Genomic DNA, 21,873 nt, shown 5'->3' on the forward strand with positions numbered 1-21,873 from the left:
TATGTCATCATAAAGCGGGGAAAACCCCTAAATAAAAAAGTGTTGTTTAGGTAAGTTCATTGCAATTCGGCATTCAGAGTGGTGCATGTTTTGGCACGTAGTCAGAATTCGAAGGCATGAAGGGTACGCAGCGCGTATAAATTTGTGTCATTACCTGCCATTTCTTTGGTGGGAACAGGTAAAGGGGAAAAGCAACATTTACTGGAGATAAGACCACAAGAGAGCCAATCAGGTATGTATTGTATTGAGTCATGGGTAATCCATAAACACGTGTAATCAATAATTAATATATAAACGAAGCGAGGGGTATTACATTTATTTATTTGTGTAACTGAACCAAATAGTTTTGAAAATAAGTAAATGGAAATGTATCTCAGACAATATAGTTTTGTGAGCTCTTTTGCTTCTTCACTTGATTACCGTTCCTGTAAAGGAAAAAAGAGCGCACAAAGAAACGCGCGTGAACAAGTCTAGATTTGAAACGTGTATGTATACTACTGTCTGTTCAATTAGCTTAGATTCTTGAATTTTTAAGATATTTGAAAAAATGAAAAATTGTGGCGAAAGTCATCAAAGAAAAGTGTTAGCACAGCATTAGACCTAACGTGATTTATACTTTTCAAATTCCAAAGTTCAATTTAAAACCCCATTTTGCCCCATTTTAGGCAGTTACTTGGGTCCACCAAAAGGGTTCGCGACCTTTTTACAAATCAAGTGGGACGGTCCATTCTCAACTTAGGGCATAGACCATATCCAATTTAGCAAAACAATCTGTCCACAAATCTGTCCTGCCATTTCAATTGTTATACCGTTCCGGTTATTGGATAGGTTCTATAGGTGATGATGGTCCACCGGTTTTTGTTACACGAAATTATATGGCGCGATTATGTTTTATGCATAACATTATTCTGAGCATTATTTATTTTCCTAAACAATGACATTAAAATTATGGATATCGTTTTCAGTTAGGACGCTGGACAACCGATTGTTATTGTTCTGCAAGGCTCACTCAGTCATTTAATAAGGCAATACAAACGATCGAATTTGGTATTCAAATGAACAAAATTTTGAGTTACACCTTTTCAGTGTAAATTTTTTTCTCGGCCAAATGAAAAGCAATAATTTTCATTTTTTCAGTAAATGTCAGGAAAAACTGTAATGCTTGATACTGTATTTTTTTTCAAATCTTAGTGTTAAAATTAGTCGTGAAATTCAGTCATTTATTGTAAGATTTTCGATTTTGATAGGCTTCAACTCTGCCCGCGAGCCTTTTTTTGGATCAACCTTTTAGCTTTTCAAAGTAATATAGTTCGCTAAAGAAGGATTTTTCCCAACTTTCTAACGCACATCACCGTGAGCGATATATCATAGTTTTGTCAGAATTTCCGTTTTGATTCCATAATTTTTGACTACCAGCTGAAAAATTTTCAAATCCACGCGTGAAATACTAGCATTGTGGATCGATATCTCTGGGTGCCCGGCCTGGATACAGTGTTGCCAGAACTTCAATATAACAAAGAAATTACCTAGTGTTTCAATTGTCATGAAGGTGACTGGGTATAGTGCCTTTTGTTTGTGATTGCTGGCCACCGAAAGTCATAACGAAGCAGCCAAAACAATACAAGGTTAAACATGGAAGTTTATAACAACATATGTGACGTGTCATGTCAAAAGGAGACACTTTTGGGCAGGATCGTAAATGAAGAAATAGCCAAAAATCTGTCCGGGGGTGATTTTTTCACATTTTGGGTTTGTTGCGAATTTGTGATGTTATTAATGTTAAAAATATTGTCTGATAGTTTCAGACCGGAATATAACTGGCATCTTGTATTTTTAGAGACATTTTTCAAGGTAATTCCTACTCTCAACATTGGCAATAATATTTTTAAAGGCCGATAGCTCAATTTCCAGTTTTATAATACCATAACTTACGAACTCAATATCTTCGCTTAGGAATGTTCGATTTCACTGGGGAAAACAGTGTTGTGGAGCAAAATATCTCTATATTTAAGATATGTAAAAATCTCAAAATTGATAACCTGCCCAAAAGTGTCTCCTTTTGACATGACACGTCACATATTATAATGACCTAAAGGAAAAATCATTCATGGCAACAATGAGCCTTGCATTGTAAGTCATGGTTCAAATGTGTTGAGTACCCACCCCACCCCCATAGACCTACATAATATTACATACCGGTACCTTATAATATTTATATAGCACGGCTATAGCTATAGCCTACATTTAGAAAGTAGGTCCTATATAGCGCTAAATTATGACAAATAGGCCTACACAAACCCGAACGCAAGTCTGAAGGGTGTAATGAAAATGCCAACCCGCGATGGGGGGGGGGGTCATTTAAAATTCACCTGGAGATAGGAGGGACATAAAATTAAAATCCCCTCTAATAACACGCGAATTTTTCTAGGTTTGGATTTTCCCATGGACCTCATCCTATAGGTAAATAAACAAACAAACAAATAAACAAACAGACAAAATGTTTTTTATAATCATGGAATCCATAGCCCCTATAAATTGAAATTGCAGGCTATCACGGGAGCAAATTTCCAAAATTCACCTCATTTACCAGAATTGGGGATTTGGGCTACCAAATCGCTGGTCAGGCAATCCTGGTTTTCAATGGAAAAGGGACCTGGGCTGATATTCATAAAACCACGCTAGGCCTAGTTGACAGCTAAAATTGACTTTAGCAAGCTGCTAAGCCTAGCTGATTGCTAATTCTTATTCATAAAACCCAGTTAGAGTTAGCAACATTCTAAAATTTTGCCAAAACTTAGAGTTGATCTGGGGCAGCGCTAAGTCACTAGTTGACAACTAGTCAGTCTTCATATTTATTCTTTATTTATTTATTTATTTATTTATTTATTTATTTATTTATTTATTTATTTATTTATTTATTTATTTATTTATTTATTTATTTATTTATTTATTCTTCATATTTATTCATTCTTCATATTTATCGCTAAGAAATAGAGCTTCAACTTCCGAGAAGTTGTTCTTTCTCGGACGCTTATTTGAAGGCTTACTCATGGTGGACATTTTGTTATGATTTGCCGTAACAACCTTGTAGGCCTATATAGCTTACAAAATACACATGTAATTTTATTAACGAAATCTCAATGAAGACCATCAGCAATGAGTCATTACATTTTGATCATTTTGACTGTGGTTCAGAGCTCAAGTATAATAGACATGTATTATATAAGCCTATTGTATTAGATGTTACACAACTGTTGAAGGCCATAGCACCCAAAACACCCAAATAAGTTATCAGCTAAATATTTCTAGTTGATAGCTAGTTAGCAAAGTGTTTAGCAAGGTTTTATGAATAAGAAATTAGTTGATTGCTACGTAGCTATCAACTAGTGGATTTAGCATCTTGCTAAGCACTAGTTGGTTGCTAATTTAGCAAGGCTTTATGAATATCGGCCCTGGTTGACAACAATTGAAATATCGATTATTTCTGCTGGTTGCTCTCGAAATAGAGTACTGAGTTTGACATTTTCGGAGCATGAAGGGAAAAAGGATAAAATAAAAACGGAAATTCTGACAAAACTATAATATATAGACCCACACGATGTGCTTTACAGAGGTGGGAAATATCTTTCTTTAGCAAACTATATTAGTTTGAGACGCTAAAAAATGAATTCTGTAAAAAGCTCACGGGCGAACTAAAGGCCTATAAAAATCAAAATATCACACTAAAAGACACAATTTGATGCTTAATTTTAACACCAGGATTTTTAAAAAAAATGTTCATCCAAGCACTATGTTTTTATTTGACATTTCTGAAAAAAAAAATTGCTTTATATTTGACCGAGAAAATAAATTTCATAGCAAAAAGGTGTATCTCGGAATTGTGCTGATTTTAACATGTATCGATCGACTTTTAGCGCGACTAAGCAGAACAAAAGAACGGTTGTCCTGCGTTTAGACTGTTTTTATTTCAATGGTTTACAATGTAAATTGAGTTTTGTTTAATACCACCATTCCTTCCCAAGAATTCGCTTGACATTTTCAGATACAGTGGCTTTACAAGAATTGTTTTCTGTAACCTGATTGTTTTAAATAATATTTTCTTGTACAAAAGTTCTTTTGTTTCACAGTTTTTCCAGTTTGTATTCAACAAAACAAAACGAAATAACAAATTGAAAATAAATGTGTAGTTTTATAATAGGCCTATAGGCCTACACCTTCTCAGAGCCATTCTCAGACCCATTCGCACAATAAATAAATAAATAAATAAATAAATAAATAAATAAATAAATAAATAAATAAATAAATAAATAAGCAAGGAATGTATTTATATAAGCTGGGCCTATTTTAGAAAACCTTAGTTCATAAATAATAACGTAATGTTTCAACAGTAGGGTTTCAACACAAATTAGGCATAGGCCTACTGGCAAATATTTTGCTGGACAATACTTCCTGATGCGGATGGTCGAATAAATACTATCTCTGCACATTGTGACATTCGTCCCCATTGCTCTAAATGGATTGATTCAAAAAAGTTTATGGTACCCGACGTTCTACGGCTTTTTATGAAAATATCGCGGGAAAAGACCAAAATTGAATACAAATGGGGTTTTAAATTGAACTTTAGAATTTGAAAAGTATAAATTACGTTAGGTCTAAGGCTGTGCTAACACTTTTCTTTGATGACTTTGACCACAATTTTTATTTTTTCAAATATCTTAAAAATTCAAGAATCTAAGCTAATTGAACAGACAGTAGTAATTAATTATGTTAAGTACGATAACATTTTACAAACATCTTGAATGAAGTGCGTCTTTTATTTTACTTTTTCCAAAAGTCTTTTTTCACTTTTCCCATTTATTTGTGTATCAAATATCAACCAAGTCACCGAGATAGGATGATGACGGCAAATGCAATTATACGGGGAATGGCTAAAACTATGAAAAATAGGTGGTGTAAATATAAGTCTAATTTTCAAAAGCACATACAGTCATGTGTTTTAATATCTACTCTTTCGTTTCCGAAACTTTTGCCTTAATAAAACTGAATTTTTGTTTTGTTTTTAGGGAATTTTGTGCCACCTCTTACTTCGCAAATAATCCAGTTCAAATGTATGTCAGGTATGTGACATTTGACGCTTTTCTTTTGAGGTGTAAAGCGTTTCAAATTTGGCAAAGAACGTATTTATCCGTTTGTTATCCTTACATGGCATATTTTAAGTTAAATTCCTCAACATGCTTACATATATACGAATCTCAAAAGTACAGTTTTAACACGTTCCGGGTGTTTTGTGGAACCAGGTAACGGGTCATAATTAGCCTTGTTCAAGGCCTTCTAAGATTTCCTCCCATCCCTCATGACCATTCTCGGGCTCGCCAAGTCTGACAGTGAGGGCCACAGATAACGGCTACTAATGACGATTGAAAAATCGAGCTCGGACTGAGTTTACGAACCGCCAAAACGAAGGCCTTGTCCATATTGCCAAGATCCGTTGCATTTCCAACGGTTTCTTCGCGGGGGGTTTATATTCTATATATGGCAACTTATGAATATTAAACATTTATGATTTACAGATGACGTAATTGATACTCCATGATCTGATCAGCTGTCAGAGAGTTACGCGATGTCGATGTTGTTGAGATCAATTAATGTAAACTATTGAATTTTAAATTGTAATTTTATTATTATTGAAGCAAATATGGCATTTTTCTGTCGAAATAGGTAGATGCTTGCTTTCGGCTGCCGATAAGTTGGCATCACAGATGTTCGTCCCCAACAACGTACATGTACTGCAATCCCTGCAATTGAAGCTTACCTGCTTGGACACGGTGACGATGTGTTTGTGAACTTGCACACTGTGTACGGAAAATCTGTTATTTTCCAAGCAGCCCCTTTCTGTTGGGATTTTCTTAGACGGGGGGAGTATTCCCAGGGGAAATTGCTGTTGTCATTTATCCCCTGACCCGAGGAGGGGGGGGGGGCATTCGGTGAGAATGATGTAAAAATGGGGTCATTGGGTGAGAGCAAGATTTTTTGGCATTCGGTGATACCAAAATGTAAAAATATGGGGTCAATGAGTGAGAACATGACCTTTTTCTTAAATGGAAACTTTGGGTGAGAGCCGAAACAGTGTCACAGAAACCTCATTGAATTTCTAGTTCTAAATGGTTTCAAATTTCTTTATTTTTTCAAAATAAGTAGCGTAACAAAATCAGTGATAAATAAAAGTTGCTGTTCAAATTGAAAAATAAGATCAAATGGAAAAATAGGGGGTCTTTGGGTGAGAGAGCATGTGTTTGTAAACAAATATGGGGGTCTAAACAGCCCTACATATGCGTCACCTCCAAAGTGGGAGTGCCCCCCCCTCATGAATGACCAGCTTACTTTACTTCCCTGGAAAGGTGAGGAATCCAAGCAGCGTGTCTCAGACTTGACCTGTACTTGTCATTTGAGTCCCAATTTCCGTACCCGTACCCATGGCTCCGTACCCATACTCACACCCTATTTTGGCTTCGGACCAGTACTCATGGACTGGGACCCGTACCCGTGCTCATGGTTTGGGACCCGTACCCGTCAGACTTGTAGTATTTGGACCCGTCATGAGTATGGGTACGGGTCCTGGACCGGGGATACGTGTACAGGTCCCAAGCTACAGATATGGATCCCATGTCATGGGTACGGGTACGCGTCCCAGTCCATGAGTACAGGTACGCGTCCCAGTCCATGAGTACAGGTCCAAAGTCAAAAAAGGGTATGGGTCCGGGTCTGGGTACGGAAATTGGGACTCGAGTACGGGTATGGGTACGGGTCTCAGTATGGGTACGGGTATGGAAATTTGGACTTGTTTGGGTCCAATTATGGTTATAAATGAGTATAAATAAACAAATTAATTAAACAAGTACAAAAAGAGATCAAATATTTTGGCATATTTGGGATGCAAGTGAAAAAACTATGACTATGTATGGATACCGTAGACTGTGCAATACGAGGGCTGGTCAATAAGTTCCCGCAACTATGGTGTATCTCCGCTCATGCATGACTTGGATGGCTGTTACTTACGCTAAATTCAAGTTTGTACTTTTGTCTTTCAAAACGAATATGTATTAGCGATGCTGAATGCTTGATTACGTAATGACATTAGCATAAACACAATAGCGTATGGGCACTGCCTGATTTATGGTGAAAAGTAGTCAAGAAAATATCGCGCCAAATTGAGGTATTGTTACATAATTCCGAATATCTCGAGAATAAAAGTATATAATCTGGCACGGTTTTTGCAGCTTTATAGACCGATAACATAGGCATGATGCTGGACTCTTTTTAGACATATACCATTTTTATTAAAGAAAATAATTCGTGTTGAATATCTCCAATTTTGAGTAGGCTTTATCACCCATTGTTCTTTACATAATAAGAGATAGAAAGATTAATCGATGACAGAATTTAACCAATGGTACCTGGTCTGGTTTGATTGGGTATCTACTGATTATAAAAAAGGGAGGTCCCAGTGGTGAAACCATAAACATTTCTTTCTTAATGAACCCTTAATTTCAAAAGATCTTGTTTTTGTAATTAAAGTAGTACACCATAGAGAGGCTCTGGATTGAATAAGAAATTTGAATTTCGAAAGGTGTGTCTAATTTTAGCATAAGACTTGGTATAGCAATTCACTCACACAGCTACTGTTTCGCAAACCTTGTATTAGTCATATTTTTAGCGCGTTTTTTGATGAATGTTTACTTTTATCATACATTTTTGGTACTTTCAATCATGCATACCATCAACGCATGCGCATATTTCTATTTTTGTTGCAACAAATTCTATTGTCCTGACTATGATCTCTAATACCATACCAATAACCATATTTGGTTTTGTTTTATTTTGGAGATAATTTGGATTCTTTCTTCTGCCGTGTGGGCTCTTTTTCGCGATTTTCACACCATTTTTGCTTGTTGTTATAGGCCTATTTTTGGTGAAGTTCAAAGACGGTCCCTTTCCTCATCTGTTGACGGATACATTTCTTCTTTCACGATTATCAATTGAATATACTCAGATTACCTCATACCAAAAATAAGGCTTGTAAACTGCTTTGGTCCTTACTTCTGCTTCTTTTTATTACACGTTCCTCAAAGCCAATTCAAATTTCTCGCCAATGTTGACAATTGTCAGTGTACATATAGCAATGACTTTATGCAAATGAGATTACGTAATTAAAGGTACTCTGATACTAATTGTTGTGCGTTTTGAAAGACAAAGGTACAAACTTTATTGATCGTAAGTAACAGTCACATAAGTCATGCATGAGCGGAGATAAATAATGGTTGCGGGATATTATTGACCAACCCTCGTACTAATTTCAACATACTTTAGTATATTTAGTAGTGATGTAACTACTCTGGACTCGGACTCAAGTCCACTTTTTGCTGGACTCAGGACTCGGCTCGGAATTGAACATTAAAAAGCTCAGCTCTGCTCTGTCAAAAAATAGAACTCGGGCTCTAAGTCGACCCCAGTCCGATTCCAGTCCAATCGATCCATGTACAATGTGAAAAAATTATTTAACTTCAAACATCAATTGGAAGTAAATTAATTGTCAATTTTCCAAGTACATTCAGATCATGCACATCCAACAGATTATCCATTAGCTTAATCATTATAATTATTATCATTAATTATGCACATCTGGAAAAATATATCCATGTTTTATTAATATTTTAAATCTCTTATAAAATCTGAAATTTCTGTATGGTAAGGGCATCTCTATTCATTTGACTCAGATGCACTAGCCCAAGCCTGGCACAAGAAGTCACACAGCTAAGTAAGGGACATGTCTCTATGAGTTCACTGTGAGCTCATGTGGCTGGAAAATCTCACACCAGTCACATTATCATTAGTTCTACATGTGTGCAGCCATGGAAGTAAGAGACTCTGACTTCCATGGTGCAGCATACAAGTATTGGTAAAAGCTAAAATAATGATATTTTAACATGACAACTTGAAATTCACCACAAAAGAAAAAAACTTGAAATGTTTTCCCAGTTTGCTGGGTCTTTTTCTGTATTGATCAGTAATTGTGTGAACGGGTACGGGTCCCATGCCATAAGTACCTGTATGGGTCCCAGGCCAAGGGTACGGGTTCCAGGCCACGAGTACGGGTACGGAAATTGGGACTCGAGTATGGGTACGAGTACGGGTACTACAAGTCTGGTACCCGTACTCATGGCATGGGACATGGACCCGTACCTGCACCCATGGCCCGGGACCTGTACCCGTACCCTTGGGTATAGGTACCATACAGTACATGGCTATATGCATGTAGGAAAATGATTATCTACTCTCATTTCCCACTGAGATGCATGCATGTTAACTCCACTCATGAATCCCACTGTGGGTCTCTGATCATAAATCAAAATAAATCTAGGTTACATGGATGGGGTTGGGTGGGGAGTAACACATTGAGCCAGATAAGCTCAGATAGCAAGTGCCCTAAATTTTAGCCTGGCCCAGGGCCCTGAAAAAGGTAAATCTGGCCCTACACAAAATGTACATGTATGCTATACATAGAGTGTAGATACCGGTACACACGGTCGACGTCCTATACGATAAATATAAATTTAATACTCCGTTGGTGAGCGACGGGCGAGTGGTAGTGAGCGACAGGCGAGTGGTATTTCACTGAACGCAAGAAAAGGAGTTCTATCTGATTGGCTAGCAATCGATCGCTTAGGTCGCTCAGTAGTCAACTACAAACTCATGCATTCAATTCGATTGAAATCGATTATTCTATTATTGACGAAGATAAAGAGCGTGATAGTGTGTCAATAATGTACATTGTATTGCACCTGGTTTTACCAGCATTCCTTTATAAAATAATTTTCTCAAAGAGTTGAATATTATCAAAATTTTTACAGCGGATTTCAAATGTTTTACATCAAAATTGCAGTTAAACATATCCACAGCAAAATACCGGTCCTCACCAATTAGTACATTTAATATCCAGTTAGTACATTTAAACGAAACCTGTGATTTACGTGACAACAAATAAAATTTTCTTACAATAGAAATATCATATGGGATACTGATATGGTAGGCCGCAACCGCCACAACGTGGAGCTGCTACGCGTAGCTGACTTTTTGTTCCGTGGAGCCAAATTGACCAATCATGTTAGAGTTTTCATTACTCGGAGGTAAAACTGACCAATCAAGTACGACTTACTCATTACGTGAAGCGAATTTAGTCATTAAGAATTTGCCAGACGAGCTTCACGTAGTTGCAAGATATCCTCGGTCACGATAGTTATGATTCAAAAAGTAATTTATGAAAAGTACGAACCGACTTATTATTAAGATGGACATGCACTCACAAGAAACTCATACAGTATTGTACACAACTATATAGCTAGGCAGAGTGGTGGTAAACCATGCACACAATTCTGCGATCTGCAGTGTATCGCCGGGAGCTGATTTGTACATCTTGCGCGGCGTGGCCTGCGGAATTCGACCTTCAGCAAACCAGTTCGGATTTACTTTATATACTAGTAGTAGGCCATACATACTGTAGTTACGGTACTGCCCGTTTTCCTATACACAATACTCAGTGCGCTCACCATTGACGCGTGACCTAGTGTATGTTAGAAGGTTTTATGCCATTGCCTATATGACGTCACTGTGTAAAAAATAACCAGTCAATATTTAAAGTATTCTCTGAAATTCTAGAAAATATAGTTTTGTAACATTTCCTAAATTTTAGCTAATTTAGGTGTTTGGAAATATTGGTACTTTTGTGTTTTAGGAAGGATATGTAAACGACAGATAACACCAAAAAATATGAACAAATTATTTCTAAACTGTGTTAAGTCTGCAAACCATCATGCTTCTCATTTTCAAGAACGCTGGTTAACAATAAGCAGACTATTGTCTCATTTCGTAAACAAAAGCCCAGACAGTATTGTTACCTTGCGTTCGCTTTATAATCATTCACCCAACTGAAACTATAATACCAGCTCATTGTTCATTGCACTGGTAAAACAGACACAAGTGCAGTGTGTATTTAACCAGAGAAGATCTGATGTAACATAGTTGAGCTGTTTTCATTGAGTGTTATCTTGGTTTAATAGCTTTTAATGTGGTTTAAGTCCTTCAAAGGTCGTGGTGAATTCTACTGTAGACATGACTGCATCATGATTATTTTAAAGTCAACAACATTCAACAATATGATCACCGTGATAGTATGACAGTATCAGTACCGTGGGTGTCAGTGATCCTGGCCTGACACAGTAGACAAACAAACAAACACGCCACACACATGGCACATGCATGCAAGATAACATTGACTATACACTAATCAAACAATGGTATTGATCCTGTACAACTGTTTGTGGTTTATTTACATTCGATTCATTTAAAATCCACATAGTAAACATTAATTTTGGCAAGAGTTTTCTCTCTCTGGAACGATGATGCATCAACTGGCTCCGCGTAATGAAAAGATCTAACATGATTGGTCAATTTAGCTCCGCGAAGCGAAAAGTAAGCTACGCGTAGCAGCTCCACGTTGTGGCGGTTACGGCCAGCCATATACTGATCATGCGAAAATCGTAAAACATAGAATAGAAACAGTGTGGCCGGCTCTCAAAATCTCAAATTGTATGCATAGCCTGAGTCGCACGGCCTATCTCGAACAAAATAGCTCAAAATCACCATGCGTAGTTGTTGAAAAACGTGAGGATTTATCGTACTACCACGGCAATTTTTAAGACGAAGATATAGGGATGATGATGGTGTGCGGTACCTACAAGTTACCTACATTGTGATATCCTCCAGCCTGATTGTGCACACTTTATGCCACCCATACATGTGACATGTACATTATACTACATGTAGCATTCACACTGTGATTATGATACAGAAAAACATTTCAAGAAATTGTCTGTTGTGGTGAATTTCAAGTTATCATGTTTAATCATTATTATAGCCTTTTTTCATCATTTTAATATTCCCCATCCGAATACACCCCCTACATATGGGGGCTAAATGGGGGCTAAATATGAGTAAATTGTTTTATTCTGTCTTCCCTACAAACATCAAATTTTCCACTAGATGGTACAGGGAAGACAAACTCAGACTGTCAAATACCTCTAGGCTCTTTATTATTTTCAGGGCTGTGATTTCTTAGTTTCAGGGGTGTGAGAGGTTTTTTGTTGTTGTTTTTTGTTTTGTTTTTTGTTTTGTTTTTTTGCTTTTTTTATTTTCAGCTGATTTTTTGTACACTAGCTTTGTACAAAAGTATAGGATCTTTCCCAATTACTAGCTGTTTGCAGCTGTTTTCAGCTTCACGTTTGTTTGATTCTGCAAGTCCATCTTACTCTTTGCATACAAAATGCATAGGGCCTACACCACGTACGAGTTTGGCGACACGTCTGCAACTGTTGTGACCAAGGACACGATCATTTCAGAGGAGTTCCTTAATCCTTCCAAAAAGTGTCCAAAACCCGGGGAGGCATGGGGGTATGCTCCCCCAGAATTTTGAGGTGGTGGGGTCTTTGGGAGCTGACAGCGTACCAGTAAAAGGTAGTCCTTCAAGGAGGACCACGCTCCATTTAGTACGATAGTCCACGCCGTCAGGCGTGGGTCCTTCTACATTCGACAAATCCTTCCCGGAAAGTCGGGGGAAATGTCAAACTGATTAACCACGCCTACTGACAGCTACTAATGATATTCAGCCAATCCGATCGACTGAATATCATCAACAGCTGTCAGTAGGTGTGGCTTGCCTACCTACTACCAGAACACTAGCTTCTAGCTTGGGATTGACACCAGTATTGCGTAACAAAATTGATTATTAATCCTCTTCAGTTGCATATGTGTTAATGCTATTATAATACTCGGTTTTACCCTCAGTTCACTGACCTGTAGGTAGCACACAAACCACGATTCGTTACTATTTTTGTAGAGGTTGTGCTTGAAATTATTGATTGGCTACAAACAAAGGATTTGAACCGATGTTCTTCACCGTAATAATTGGGCAGTGCAGTGCAGTCCATTCGATCAAATGTTGTCATTCAACCTATTTGTTCGTAGTGCATTTGTTATGTGCGTGAGACGAACTGTTTCGGTAGATTGCAATCATGCTTTTGTTGAATGGATTTGAGGAGTCCACCATATTTACGGTATGATACGTCATATGCACAACCTCTATTAATTGTGATAGTTGGCCTATTCGTTTAACATGTTTAAGAAAAATATAGAATTGGAGGACACACGCTTCATAAAAACTTTGGGTTTCACCTATTTATTTACTTTAAGGGGTATAATACCATGATTTTCATCCCAATGACAAAGTTCAATAACCTCAATTAAATACTCAATAGTGCAAATTTGACCTCAAGTTGCAGAGTATGAGTTTTTGTACCCAAATTTTCAAAGGTCATTCAATGAATATACAAATGTATTGGGGGTAAAGAATTGTGCCCTCATTAGATGAGCATGTTGTGGATCCTAGTGTAAGACATGAAGACCTACCAATTGAGAGACTGATTATAAATTGAGTGGTTGCTTGACTCGATTACTTAATTGATTGATATTTTAACACCAAGATACGGTACAGTAATTACGAGACTACAATGTAATTTGTTAATAATCATAATTGATCGATTGATCAAACGAATGATTATCAATTGATGCTTGTTGAGTAGTTTAATGCTTGACTGACTATTAATTCATATCAATCTAATAAGTTATTGTGATTCTATTATTATATTATATTGATTGATAGGATGACCATATCAATTAAATGATTAATCAATCAATTCATTAAATAATTCTGATTGTTTTCTTGATTGTTTGTTGAATACTTTATTGGTTGGTTGAATGATCCAACGATTGAGTGATTAATCTAAGAATCCTTGAACTTGAAGAATGTCAGTTTGCAACCATTTGTCGAAAATCGGAGTAACTTTTAATTTTTCATCCCTAGCATGCAAATTGACCTTGGACCTGTCGAGCCTCAAAACTTGGCAACTATGTGTCCTGAGTGCAAATATGTTACACTGTGATCCTTATACCCAGACAAATAATTTGACATGTTTTTAGTGAATATGGAGCATGTTTAATTTTTGCCTCCTATATATGACTATGAGTATGTAGGGTGTTTGAGGGTCTTTTGGGTCTTTTTTGAGGGTCACGGAGTTCCAACTTGCCGCTTGATGCTTATATAAGCACATTTCCAAAATAGAACCAGACTAATATAATGACTGCACTGATTTTACAAAATAAATCAATATGATATCACGATTTAGGCCTACACTGGTAAACCAAGCTACTTTAAAAGTGTGAAGTGTTTTGATCCATGCAATCTCAAAATCAATCGATTGAGATGACTAGCGTACTCGTCCCAGTTACATAACAGATGCGGTTAAATGATGGGCGGGGTTACCAACCATATTTGGAGTTATTACGTTGTCATTAACTGGGTTGGTTCAGATCACTGCTTATGGTAATTCGATTGCGCTGCTGGGGGTAGAGCTCCAATCTATAAGGACCAACGCCTGACGGCGTTGATTATTAGTACTAAATATTGCGTTGGTCCTGTATGGACTAGTAAAAGGGGGTCTTTTGGAGCTGCGAACCGGCTGCGAACAAGTAAAATGTGGACTTCTGGAGCTGCAAACAGTCAAATTTGCAAAATCAGTAGCTCTTTCTTGGCTTTTTGGTTGAAAAGCACCTGCAAAAACAGAAATATGAGGATTGAACAATTTTTGGGTCTTTTTGAGCTGAAATTATCAAAATCAAGGGGGGCTTCTGGAGCTCTATTTTGGTCAAATATAGGGGGATCTTTCGGAGCTGCGAAATCCAAAAAGAGGGGTCTTTCCGGGGGAGCATACCCGTATGGTCATTTGTGTTAAGTGCACCCCGTCCAAAAATTTGTTGCATATCATGCACCATTTCCTGGTCGGTTTCTTGATTGTGGTTACATGAATCAGTGATGGAATCCATGGGTTCTTACAGTCACTGATGCATTTGACACACATTCGATAGGTGCAGATGTGGTAAGCTTCTTGATCCGACCCAACTTCGATCGACCGTAGAGTCGCCAGTCAGTGCTAGTAGTCAGCTTCTGCACTGCACATCTTCCATAATTTATCGTAAAAAGGAAGCCTGAATCAGAAATATGATCCAAATAACACCATTTTCAACCACAAAAACCCGAGACGAGCTGCAGTGAAATCATCACAGTGACAATCACAAAACGCGCATACCGGCGTGCATTTGTTTTTATTTTGATATTTAAATTATGGTCTTAGAGGCAGTAACGTAATACATATTCATTTTACTTTCCTTATATAGATTGATTGACGTGACAAGCAGGCGGGCGCACAAGTACCCAGTAGCCAATGAGATCACTGATTTCAGTCAATGTTGACGTCTCTTGCATAAATTAGTGACTGGTTTATGGCAATTTATACAAGGCCTTCGTCTAGCCCTACGGGCTCGCAGGCTCAATCCGAGTTCGATCGTTCGACTTACGCATGATTATTTCAGCCGCAGTCTGTGGCATGGACTTGGCGAGCCCAAAAGTAGTGATAGGATTCAAGTGGTGGTCATGGGGGAGGAAATTTAGAAGGCCTTGAACAAGGCTAGGTCATAATATGCATTCCAACTTACGAAAGCGTCAGAATAGCCTGACCTGCCATAATTAGTTGGTCTTTTGTCACCCATACACCATATAGGTATATGGGTGTAAATAAGCGTGGAATAATGATTATGATTAGCAATTCAAATTACAGTAGCTATTTTGAAAGTGTTTTTAGGAATGTTGAAAACACAGACAATTTAGGGGCTGTGTAATAATGATCTGTCCTTCCGGGTGGACAAAATGACCTGCAAAAATCTGTTTGACCCCCCCTTAAAAACGTCCGCCCTTGCCCCTCTCGATCTGCCAAAAAATGTTGCAATTCGGGGTTTTATATATACTGTATATTTATGCCCCCCCCCCCTCCAGCCATGCACATACAAAATTCTTGTGAACTCAATTTACCTTAAATTGTATACAGATTATTATAATGTGAGCTTAGCGAGCAGGGAATTCTCCCCATTTTGACGATTCTTTCTGTTTTCCTTTTAAGGCGTTATATTTATAAGGTGCCCCATAAATGTGTGCCAAAATCACCCCCCCGCCCCTCGTTTAACCTGCCACTAATTGCTTTTCCCTCCTCCTTTTCCCCTGCCCAAAATTTCCTGCGTCCACCCTCTTTTTGTCCACCCAGGGGGACAGATTATTATTGGTCAGCCCTTTACATCCTACAGAAAATGTCATATATAGAACATTTTATTTTATGCAGTACTCTTTTCATTTCCATGGTGCATAAGGTCGATTTGATTTTTTTTTCTCAGTGAACTGTGTTAACGGTCCAGCCCCAACCCCACTCCCACCCCCACCCCACGATAGCTCATTCTCGCCGATTACGGACTGCTAGGTTCTGGTCATGAGTCATAACACCCATACATTTATACATATTTTTTGCCCAATTGTTGTTAGCTATAACTAAGCAATATGTTAATGCTGATCATTACATTCGTTTTTTATTTTTCAGGATGAAGAATTCTAATGGTGAACATCTTTGGTTGGCGATCTTCATAACTCTGATTATCCCTGGTCCATTTTCATCAACGGCTCAAGGTTTGTTCATCTCTAATCAATGTTATGGCATATCTAGAGGAAAGGACTTTACTATAGGATTCACAGACAATTATAGCAATTCATATCTAGAAACGAGACAGCTTTTTATCTTGGTTGTGGCGTTCAGTGACCAAGACACCGAAGTGACCATTAGCAGTAGACATCAAGAAGAAGGCCAGCCATTGCAAAAGACAATCCTCATTGAAGCTCGTGGATTTCAGAGAATAAATATTCCTGTACAATATGTGATGACTGGCCGGGTGACTGGCACAGAAAGAAGCTTAAAGGGCATTAGGGTTTCTGCTTCCAGCGACGTCTCAGTCTACGGTCTAATGTATCAAGATTTCTCCACAGATGGCTTTCTTGGCATCCCAAACAACAACCTTGGCATGCAGTATGTAGTCGTTACACCACAGGAAACACAAGGTAGACCAGCACTCTTCGCTGTAATTGGCACACAGGATTCAACATTAGTCCACGTTACCATACGCGCCACACTTCCAGTAATGTTCGAGGGTAAAACCTACAACCAAGGCGACGTTTTTAGTTTCATGGTGAATGACTTAGAAGCGGTTCAAATTCAAACTCCAAATAGAGGCAGTTTAACGGGTACCATAGTTCAAAGTGACAAGCCTGTTGCTGTCTTTAGTGGTAATAGGTGCTTGAAGACACCAGGCTCGGCATGTGATACAGTGACAGAGCAATTGGTTCCCATCAAGAGTTGGGGACAAAAACATTTATACACTGCGTTCCAAGAGTCTGATACGAACATTTATTTTGTTGTGGCTTATTTCAACAATACAATGGTGATCATACCAGGTTTTCCAGATCAAATCCTTAATCCAGGTGAGGTTTGGGAGGGAAGTCTTTCCGGTTCCGGTCTCGTTTCGTCCAGCCAACCAACATTAATGATGCAGCTATTGGCAAAGATTGATGGCTCCACTGTAGATCCTTCATTGATTCAAATTCCTTCAATTTGGATATGTATTCGGTTTCACAACGCCTCCTTATTCGGGAGGAGATTCGCAAGGATTCTTTAACTTTATCAATATTGTCGTCAAAGGAGAATCTCAACAGACGGTCCATCTGAATGGTTTACCTACCAATTCTTCTGATTCACAGGTATCTGATATTCCAAACACGGATTACGTGGCGATCAAAATAAAAGTTCCAAAAGGAGAAGGTGTCTACTATGTAGAACAAACGGACCCAACTGCATCAGCTTTGTCCGTCATTGTCTATGGATACGAAAGTCATGAAACCTATGGCTACGCTGCCGGACTGTCTCTCCCAAGCAACAAACAACTCCTGAGTTTTTCACCGTTTTATTTTCGCGAGATTGGCGGAGAAAGGCTTACAATAACGGTTCCTTGTCTTCAATTGAGCAACTCCTTAGGGTATGAAGATGCGAAATGCAAATTTGCAACAGGTGTGGGAGAAATCCTTGTACCTGGCCAGCGCGTTAGTTCATACACTGTAATCTGTATTACTCCTTTCTTTTACCAGAGTGGGCTGACACAGGTTTATGTCTCTCTTGACGACGGCGCATCATTCCCATATTCTGGCAACATATACGTAGCATCTCAAGAAGACTTTCTACCACTGCTAAAGGTTGAACAGGGAGATTGGGAGAAACAAGGTAAAGTAATTGATCTCCAAATAGATGATCCAATAGTGCTGTCATGGGATCCTGAAATGATAGGCGGGGATGTTTCACATGTTGATGTGATGTTGCAGAATTTCGACATAGGTAGCAACGGAGTGGCAGTTCTAAGGGATGAGAGACTGATGATCAGGAGTGATGTTGAAAACGGCGGAAATTTCACCATTCTTTCGACAGTAATACCGACCAGTACGAATGACCAGTCACCAATGGTAGTCTTTTCCTAGAACCTACTAAACTACGAAGGCCAAGATTCGGACCCCTGCTTACACGTTTTGCGATAGTGGGTGGTGCACTTCTCATATCATACGTTGCTGACTGTAAAACATATGACAGTTTATTATTGGATAAGGCACAAAATGTACCACCATGTCCATGTCGAGTTACACAAGATAATGGAGATACCAACTTTGAGTTGTCGAATTTTGGAATATCATTCTATCATCCTGGTGCCGAAAACTGCTTTAGATCAACAACGTCAACTGCACAGGGGTCTGGTCAACAGTGTTGTTATGGCAAGGATGGCAACATCCTGGTTGGCTCTCATGGTGGAGGAACAGTTGATAGATACAGCCCAGTTGACAATTTTTGGCGTCATCAAACGTATGATGTTATACCATGGCTTGCCTGTTGCAAATTCTCAAGCAAATGCGATAAATACTACGACCATCGTCCATCAGATGATTGCACTCAGTATAACCCACCCCGAACAGCAAGAGGTGCCGGAGATCCTCACCTAGCAACTCTGGATGGGAAACAATTCACTTTTAATGGAGCTGGAGAATTCCTAATGATATCATCAAAGATGCATAATCTGACTTTCCAATCTCGTATGGAGGTATACCGTGACACAAATGCAACTGTGTACTCTGCATTTGTTATTCAGACCAACGATTCCACTAAGTTGCAGGTAGAAAGGTCGTATACTAACAAAACTCTTGTCTTTATTAACGGCGAGCCACTACGTCTGGCAGCTAGCCCGATTAGAGTCCATAATTTCAAAGGAGTGCGAATCAGTTCAACACAAGATTTAGCTGAAATTAAAGCTGTGTTTGAAGCTGGTATTGCTTTGGTCATTTATACGAAAGCTGACGTCATGTCCTTTATCGCTCAACTTGATGAGAAGTTTCAGGGTCAGGTCAAAGGACTTCTAGGCAATCTTAATGGCGATCCACAAGATGATTTCCAGTTTCCAAATGGCACAATTATGAATAGTAGTGCTCCTTTGCAAGATGTACATGAATATGGCGAGACTTGGCTGATGAGGAAGGAGGATTCCATATTTACCTATTCTTCACCAAACGATTACAACACGTACCATTTCCCCGATTTTACACCGACCTTCGACATTCCCGATGTTAATGATGTAAGCGAAGAAATCAAAGATTTGTGTGGCGATTCCTTTGAATGCATTTTTGATGCTGTTACGACAGGCAGCTTGTCATTTGCCAATGAGACCCTTGTGGTATCAGCTACCTTTGATATCATTCAGAAATCATCTATCAAAATAGTCAGTTGTGGTTTTCCAGGAAGGGTACAAAACGGTAATGTATCAGGAAGTGTGTACTTGGTCAATTCAACTCTGGACATTACTTGTGGCGATGGCTTCACTATAGATGGCTCTCCTAGATTGACCTGCGGTGGTAATGGTAGTTGGTCATCGAGTCTTCCTCGGTGTTCTGTTACCGCGAGTGTTCAGATAGTCCTGGCAAATCGAATCTATTTGGTATTGCTGTTGGTATTGACGCTTTTGTTGTAGTGGTCGCTACTTTTGTCTTTGGGTTCTTTATGATGAAGAAAAACAGGTGTTTCGTTTTCGTTAGTTTTGTATACTTATGCCTTGCTGAAATATCAGCCGTTGTCCTTTTTCCCCTATACGAAAAAGACTGCTTACTGAGATACCTGCCATTGTTTTGTTTTTTATAAGTTTTCGATACAAAAAGAATGACCTTGTCGTTGTTCTTTTTGTGTTTTCCTATACGTAAAAGGCTGCCTTACTTAAATACCTGCCGTTGCCCTTTCTTGTAAATTTTATACGGAAAAGGCTACCTTATTGAAATACCTACGTACGCTGTAAAAACTGCAGCTTTGAACCTTATTGATTGTCCCGTAAGGAGCAACCTCAGTAAGCAAGGGTTCTTCATATTATGTTCAACAACCTAAAAAGTTGCTGTGAAAGTACCTATTGAATAAACCAGAGGAATTAATCAGTAATCAATAATTATATAAAACATAGTTTTTGTTTTCAGATGTGTATAAACGTAATCCATGTACAAGTGTGTGGGATGAACAATGTACCCCAGCAATAGTATGAACGGCTACGGTGTCATGCTCAGATTTGCTTGAAAATTAAAAAGCATGTGGAGATGGGTGAGAAAAACTCACCTGCCAATTTTTAATTTTTTCCAAAAGAGCGTTTTTGACTTATGTAGTTTTTTGTGATTGGAAAACCCCATAGACGTTACACACGGCATGTTTTTGGCATGTTGCCAAGTTCTTCAAATCAGCTCAATTTTTGAAAACAAGTAATTTGTTTAAATGTGATTTTCTCTCCTTTATACCCACTACATAAATCTGGTTTTTAATTTATTTTATTGCAAAAATACTAATTAATAAAGGACAGCAATTTTTTCTAAGATATTGGCTTTAACAAAGGAGATATAAAATGGTAATGTTAGTACTTTTTTCAATTTTCTTGACTTTTTCTAGAAACACTAAATTACCTAAATTCTAGAATTTTTTTTGAGCTAACTATATGTCCAATTTCAACAAACAAGGTGTCATATGAAAGGTAATCAAATTTAGAAAATTCTCTCGCCAGCTTTTTTCAATTAAGTGTTTCTATTTTAAGTTATAGGTGTTTCTAAATTTCTCTAAAATCACAAATTTAAAAATTAATTTTCTAAAAATTAAAAACTTTATCCAAAAAAAGCTGGCGAGAGAATTTAGATATTAAGCTTATACACCATCCCTGAAAGTTTGGAAACCATATCACACTCCATTTTGGTAAAAAAAATTATAATGTGGAAAAATTTAGGTAATTTTCAAAAAATAAAGAAATACATAAGAAATGGTAAAATTTTTACGAAACTCTAAAAATAGGTGGAGTGAAGACTTATCTTTAGTTTGCTCTAAGTTTTAAATTAATTCACAATTCCTATTTGCTATTGTGGCTATTTTCCTGCAAGCTTGATTAGCCGTTCATACTACCTTAAAACGTTATAAATGTGTTATAAACGTGGTTTGATTTTTGTATTCAATATTAGTCCATTTAAATACTTAGATCTAAAAAAGGTGTCAAAATGTCCAAAACAAGGGGTTGTAGCCTAGTGAGAATAATTTTGATGTTTTTGTGTGAGCTTTTGCAAGATTGTGAAATGGATTATTTTCCAAGTAGTGGTGGTGGTCATGTGGATATCCCTATCCTGGCTGCATATTTGCGATGCATAGTATCTGGGATGGTTCACTTATTAATAAATGAATTTAGTATTACTCAGAAAAAGAATTATTGATGGTTCGCCTATTTTTATAGTAA

General features: G+C 37.9%; 1 protein-coding gene across 1 annotated transcript; it reads left to right on the forward strand.

Annotated features, from left to right (window-relative positions):
• Positions 1-89: 89 nt before the first annotated feature.
• LOC140151348 (sushi domain-containing protein 2-like) lies at positions 90-21,160 on the forward strand. The gene is given in 4 exon segments (XM_072173657.1): positions 90-232; positions 16,590-17,645; positions 17,647-18,536; positions 18,539-21,160. Coding segments are annotated over 3 exon segments (3,504 nt in total). The 5' UTR covers positions 90-232; position 16,590; the 3' UTR covers positions 20,098-21,160.
• Positions 21,161-21,873: the final 713 nt, after the last annotated feature.

The sequence above is a fragment of the Amphiura filiformis genome, chromosome 4 (genome assembly GCF_039555335.1).
Source record: "Amphiura filiformis chromosome 4, Afil_fr2py, whole genome shotgun sequence".
Lineage (NCBI taxonomy): Eukaryota > Metazoa > Echinodermata > Ophiuroidea > Amphilepidida > Amphiuridae > Amphiura > Amphiura filiformis.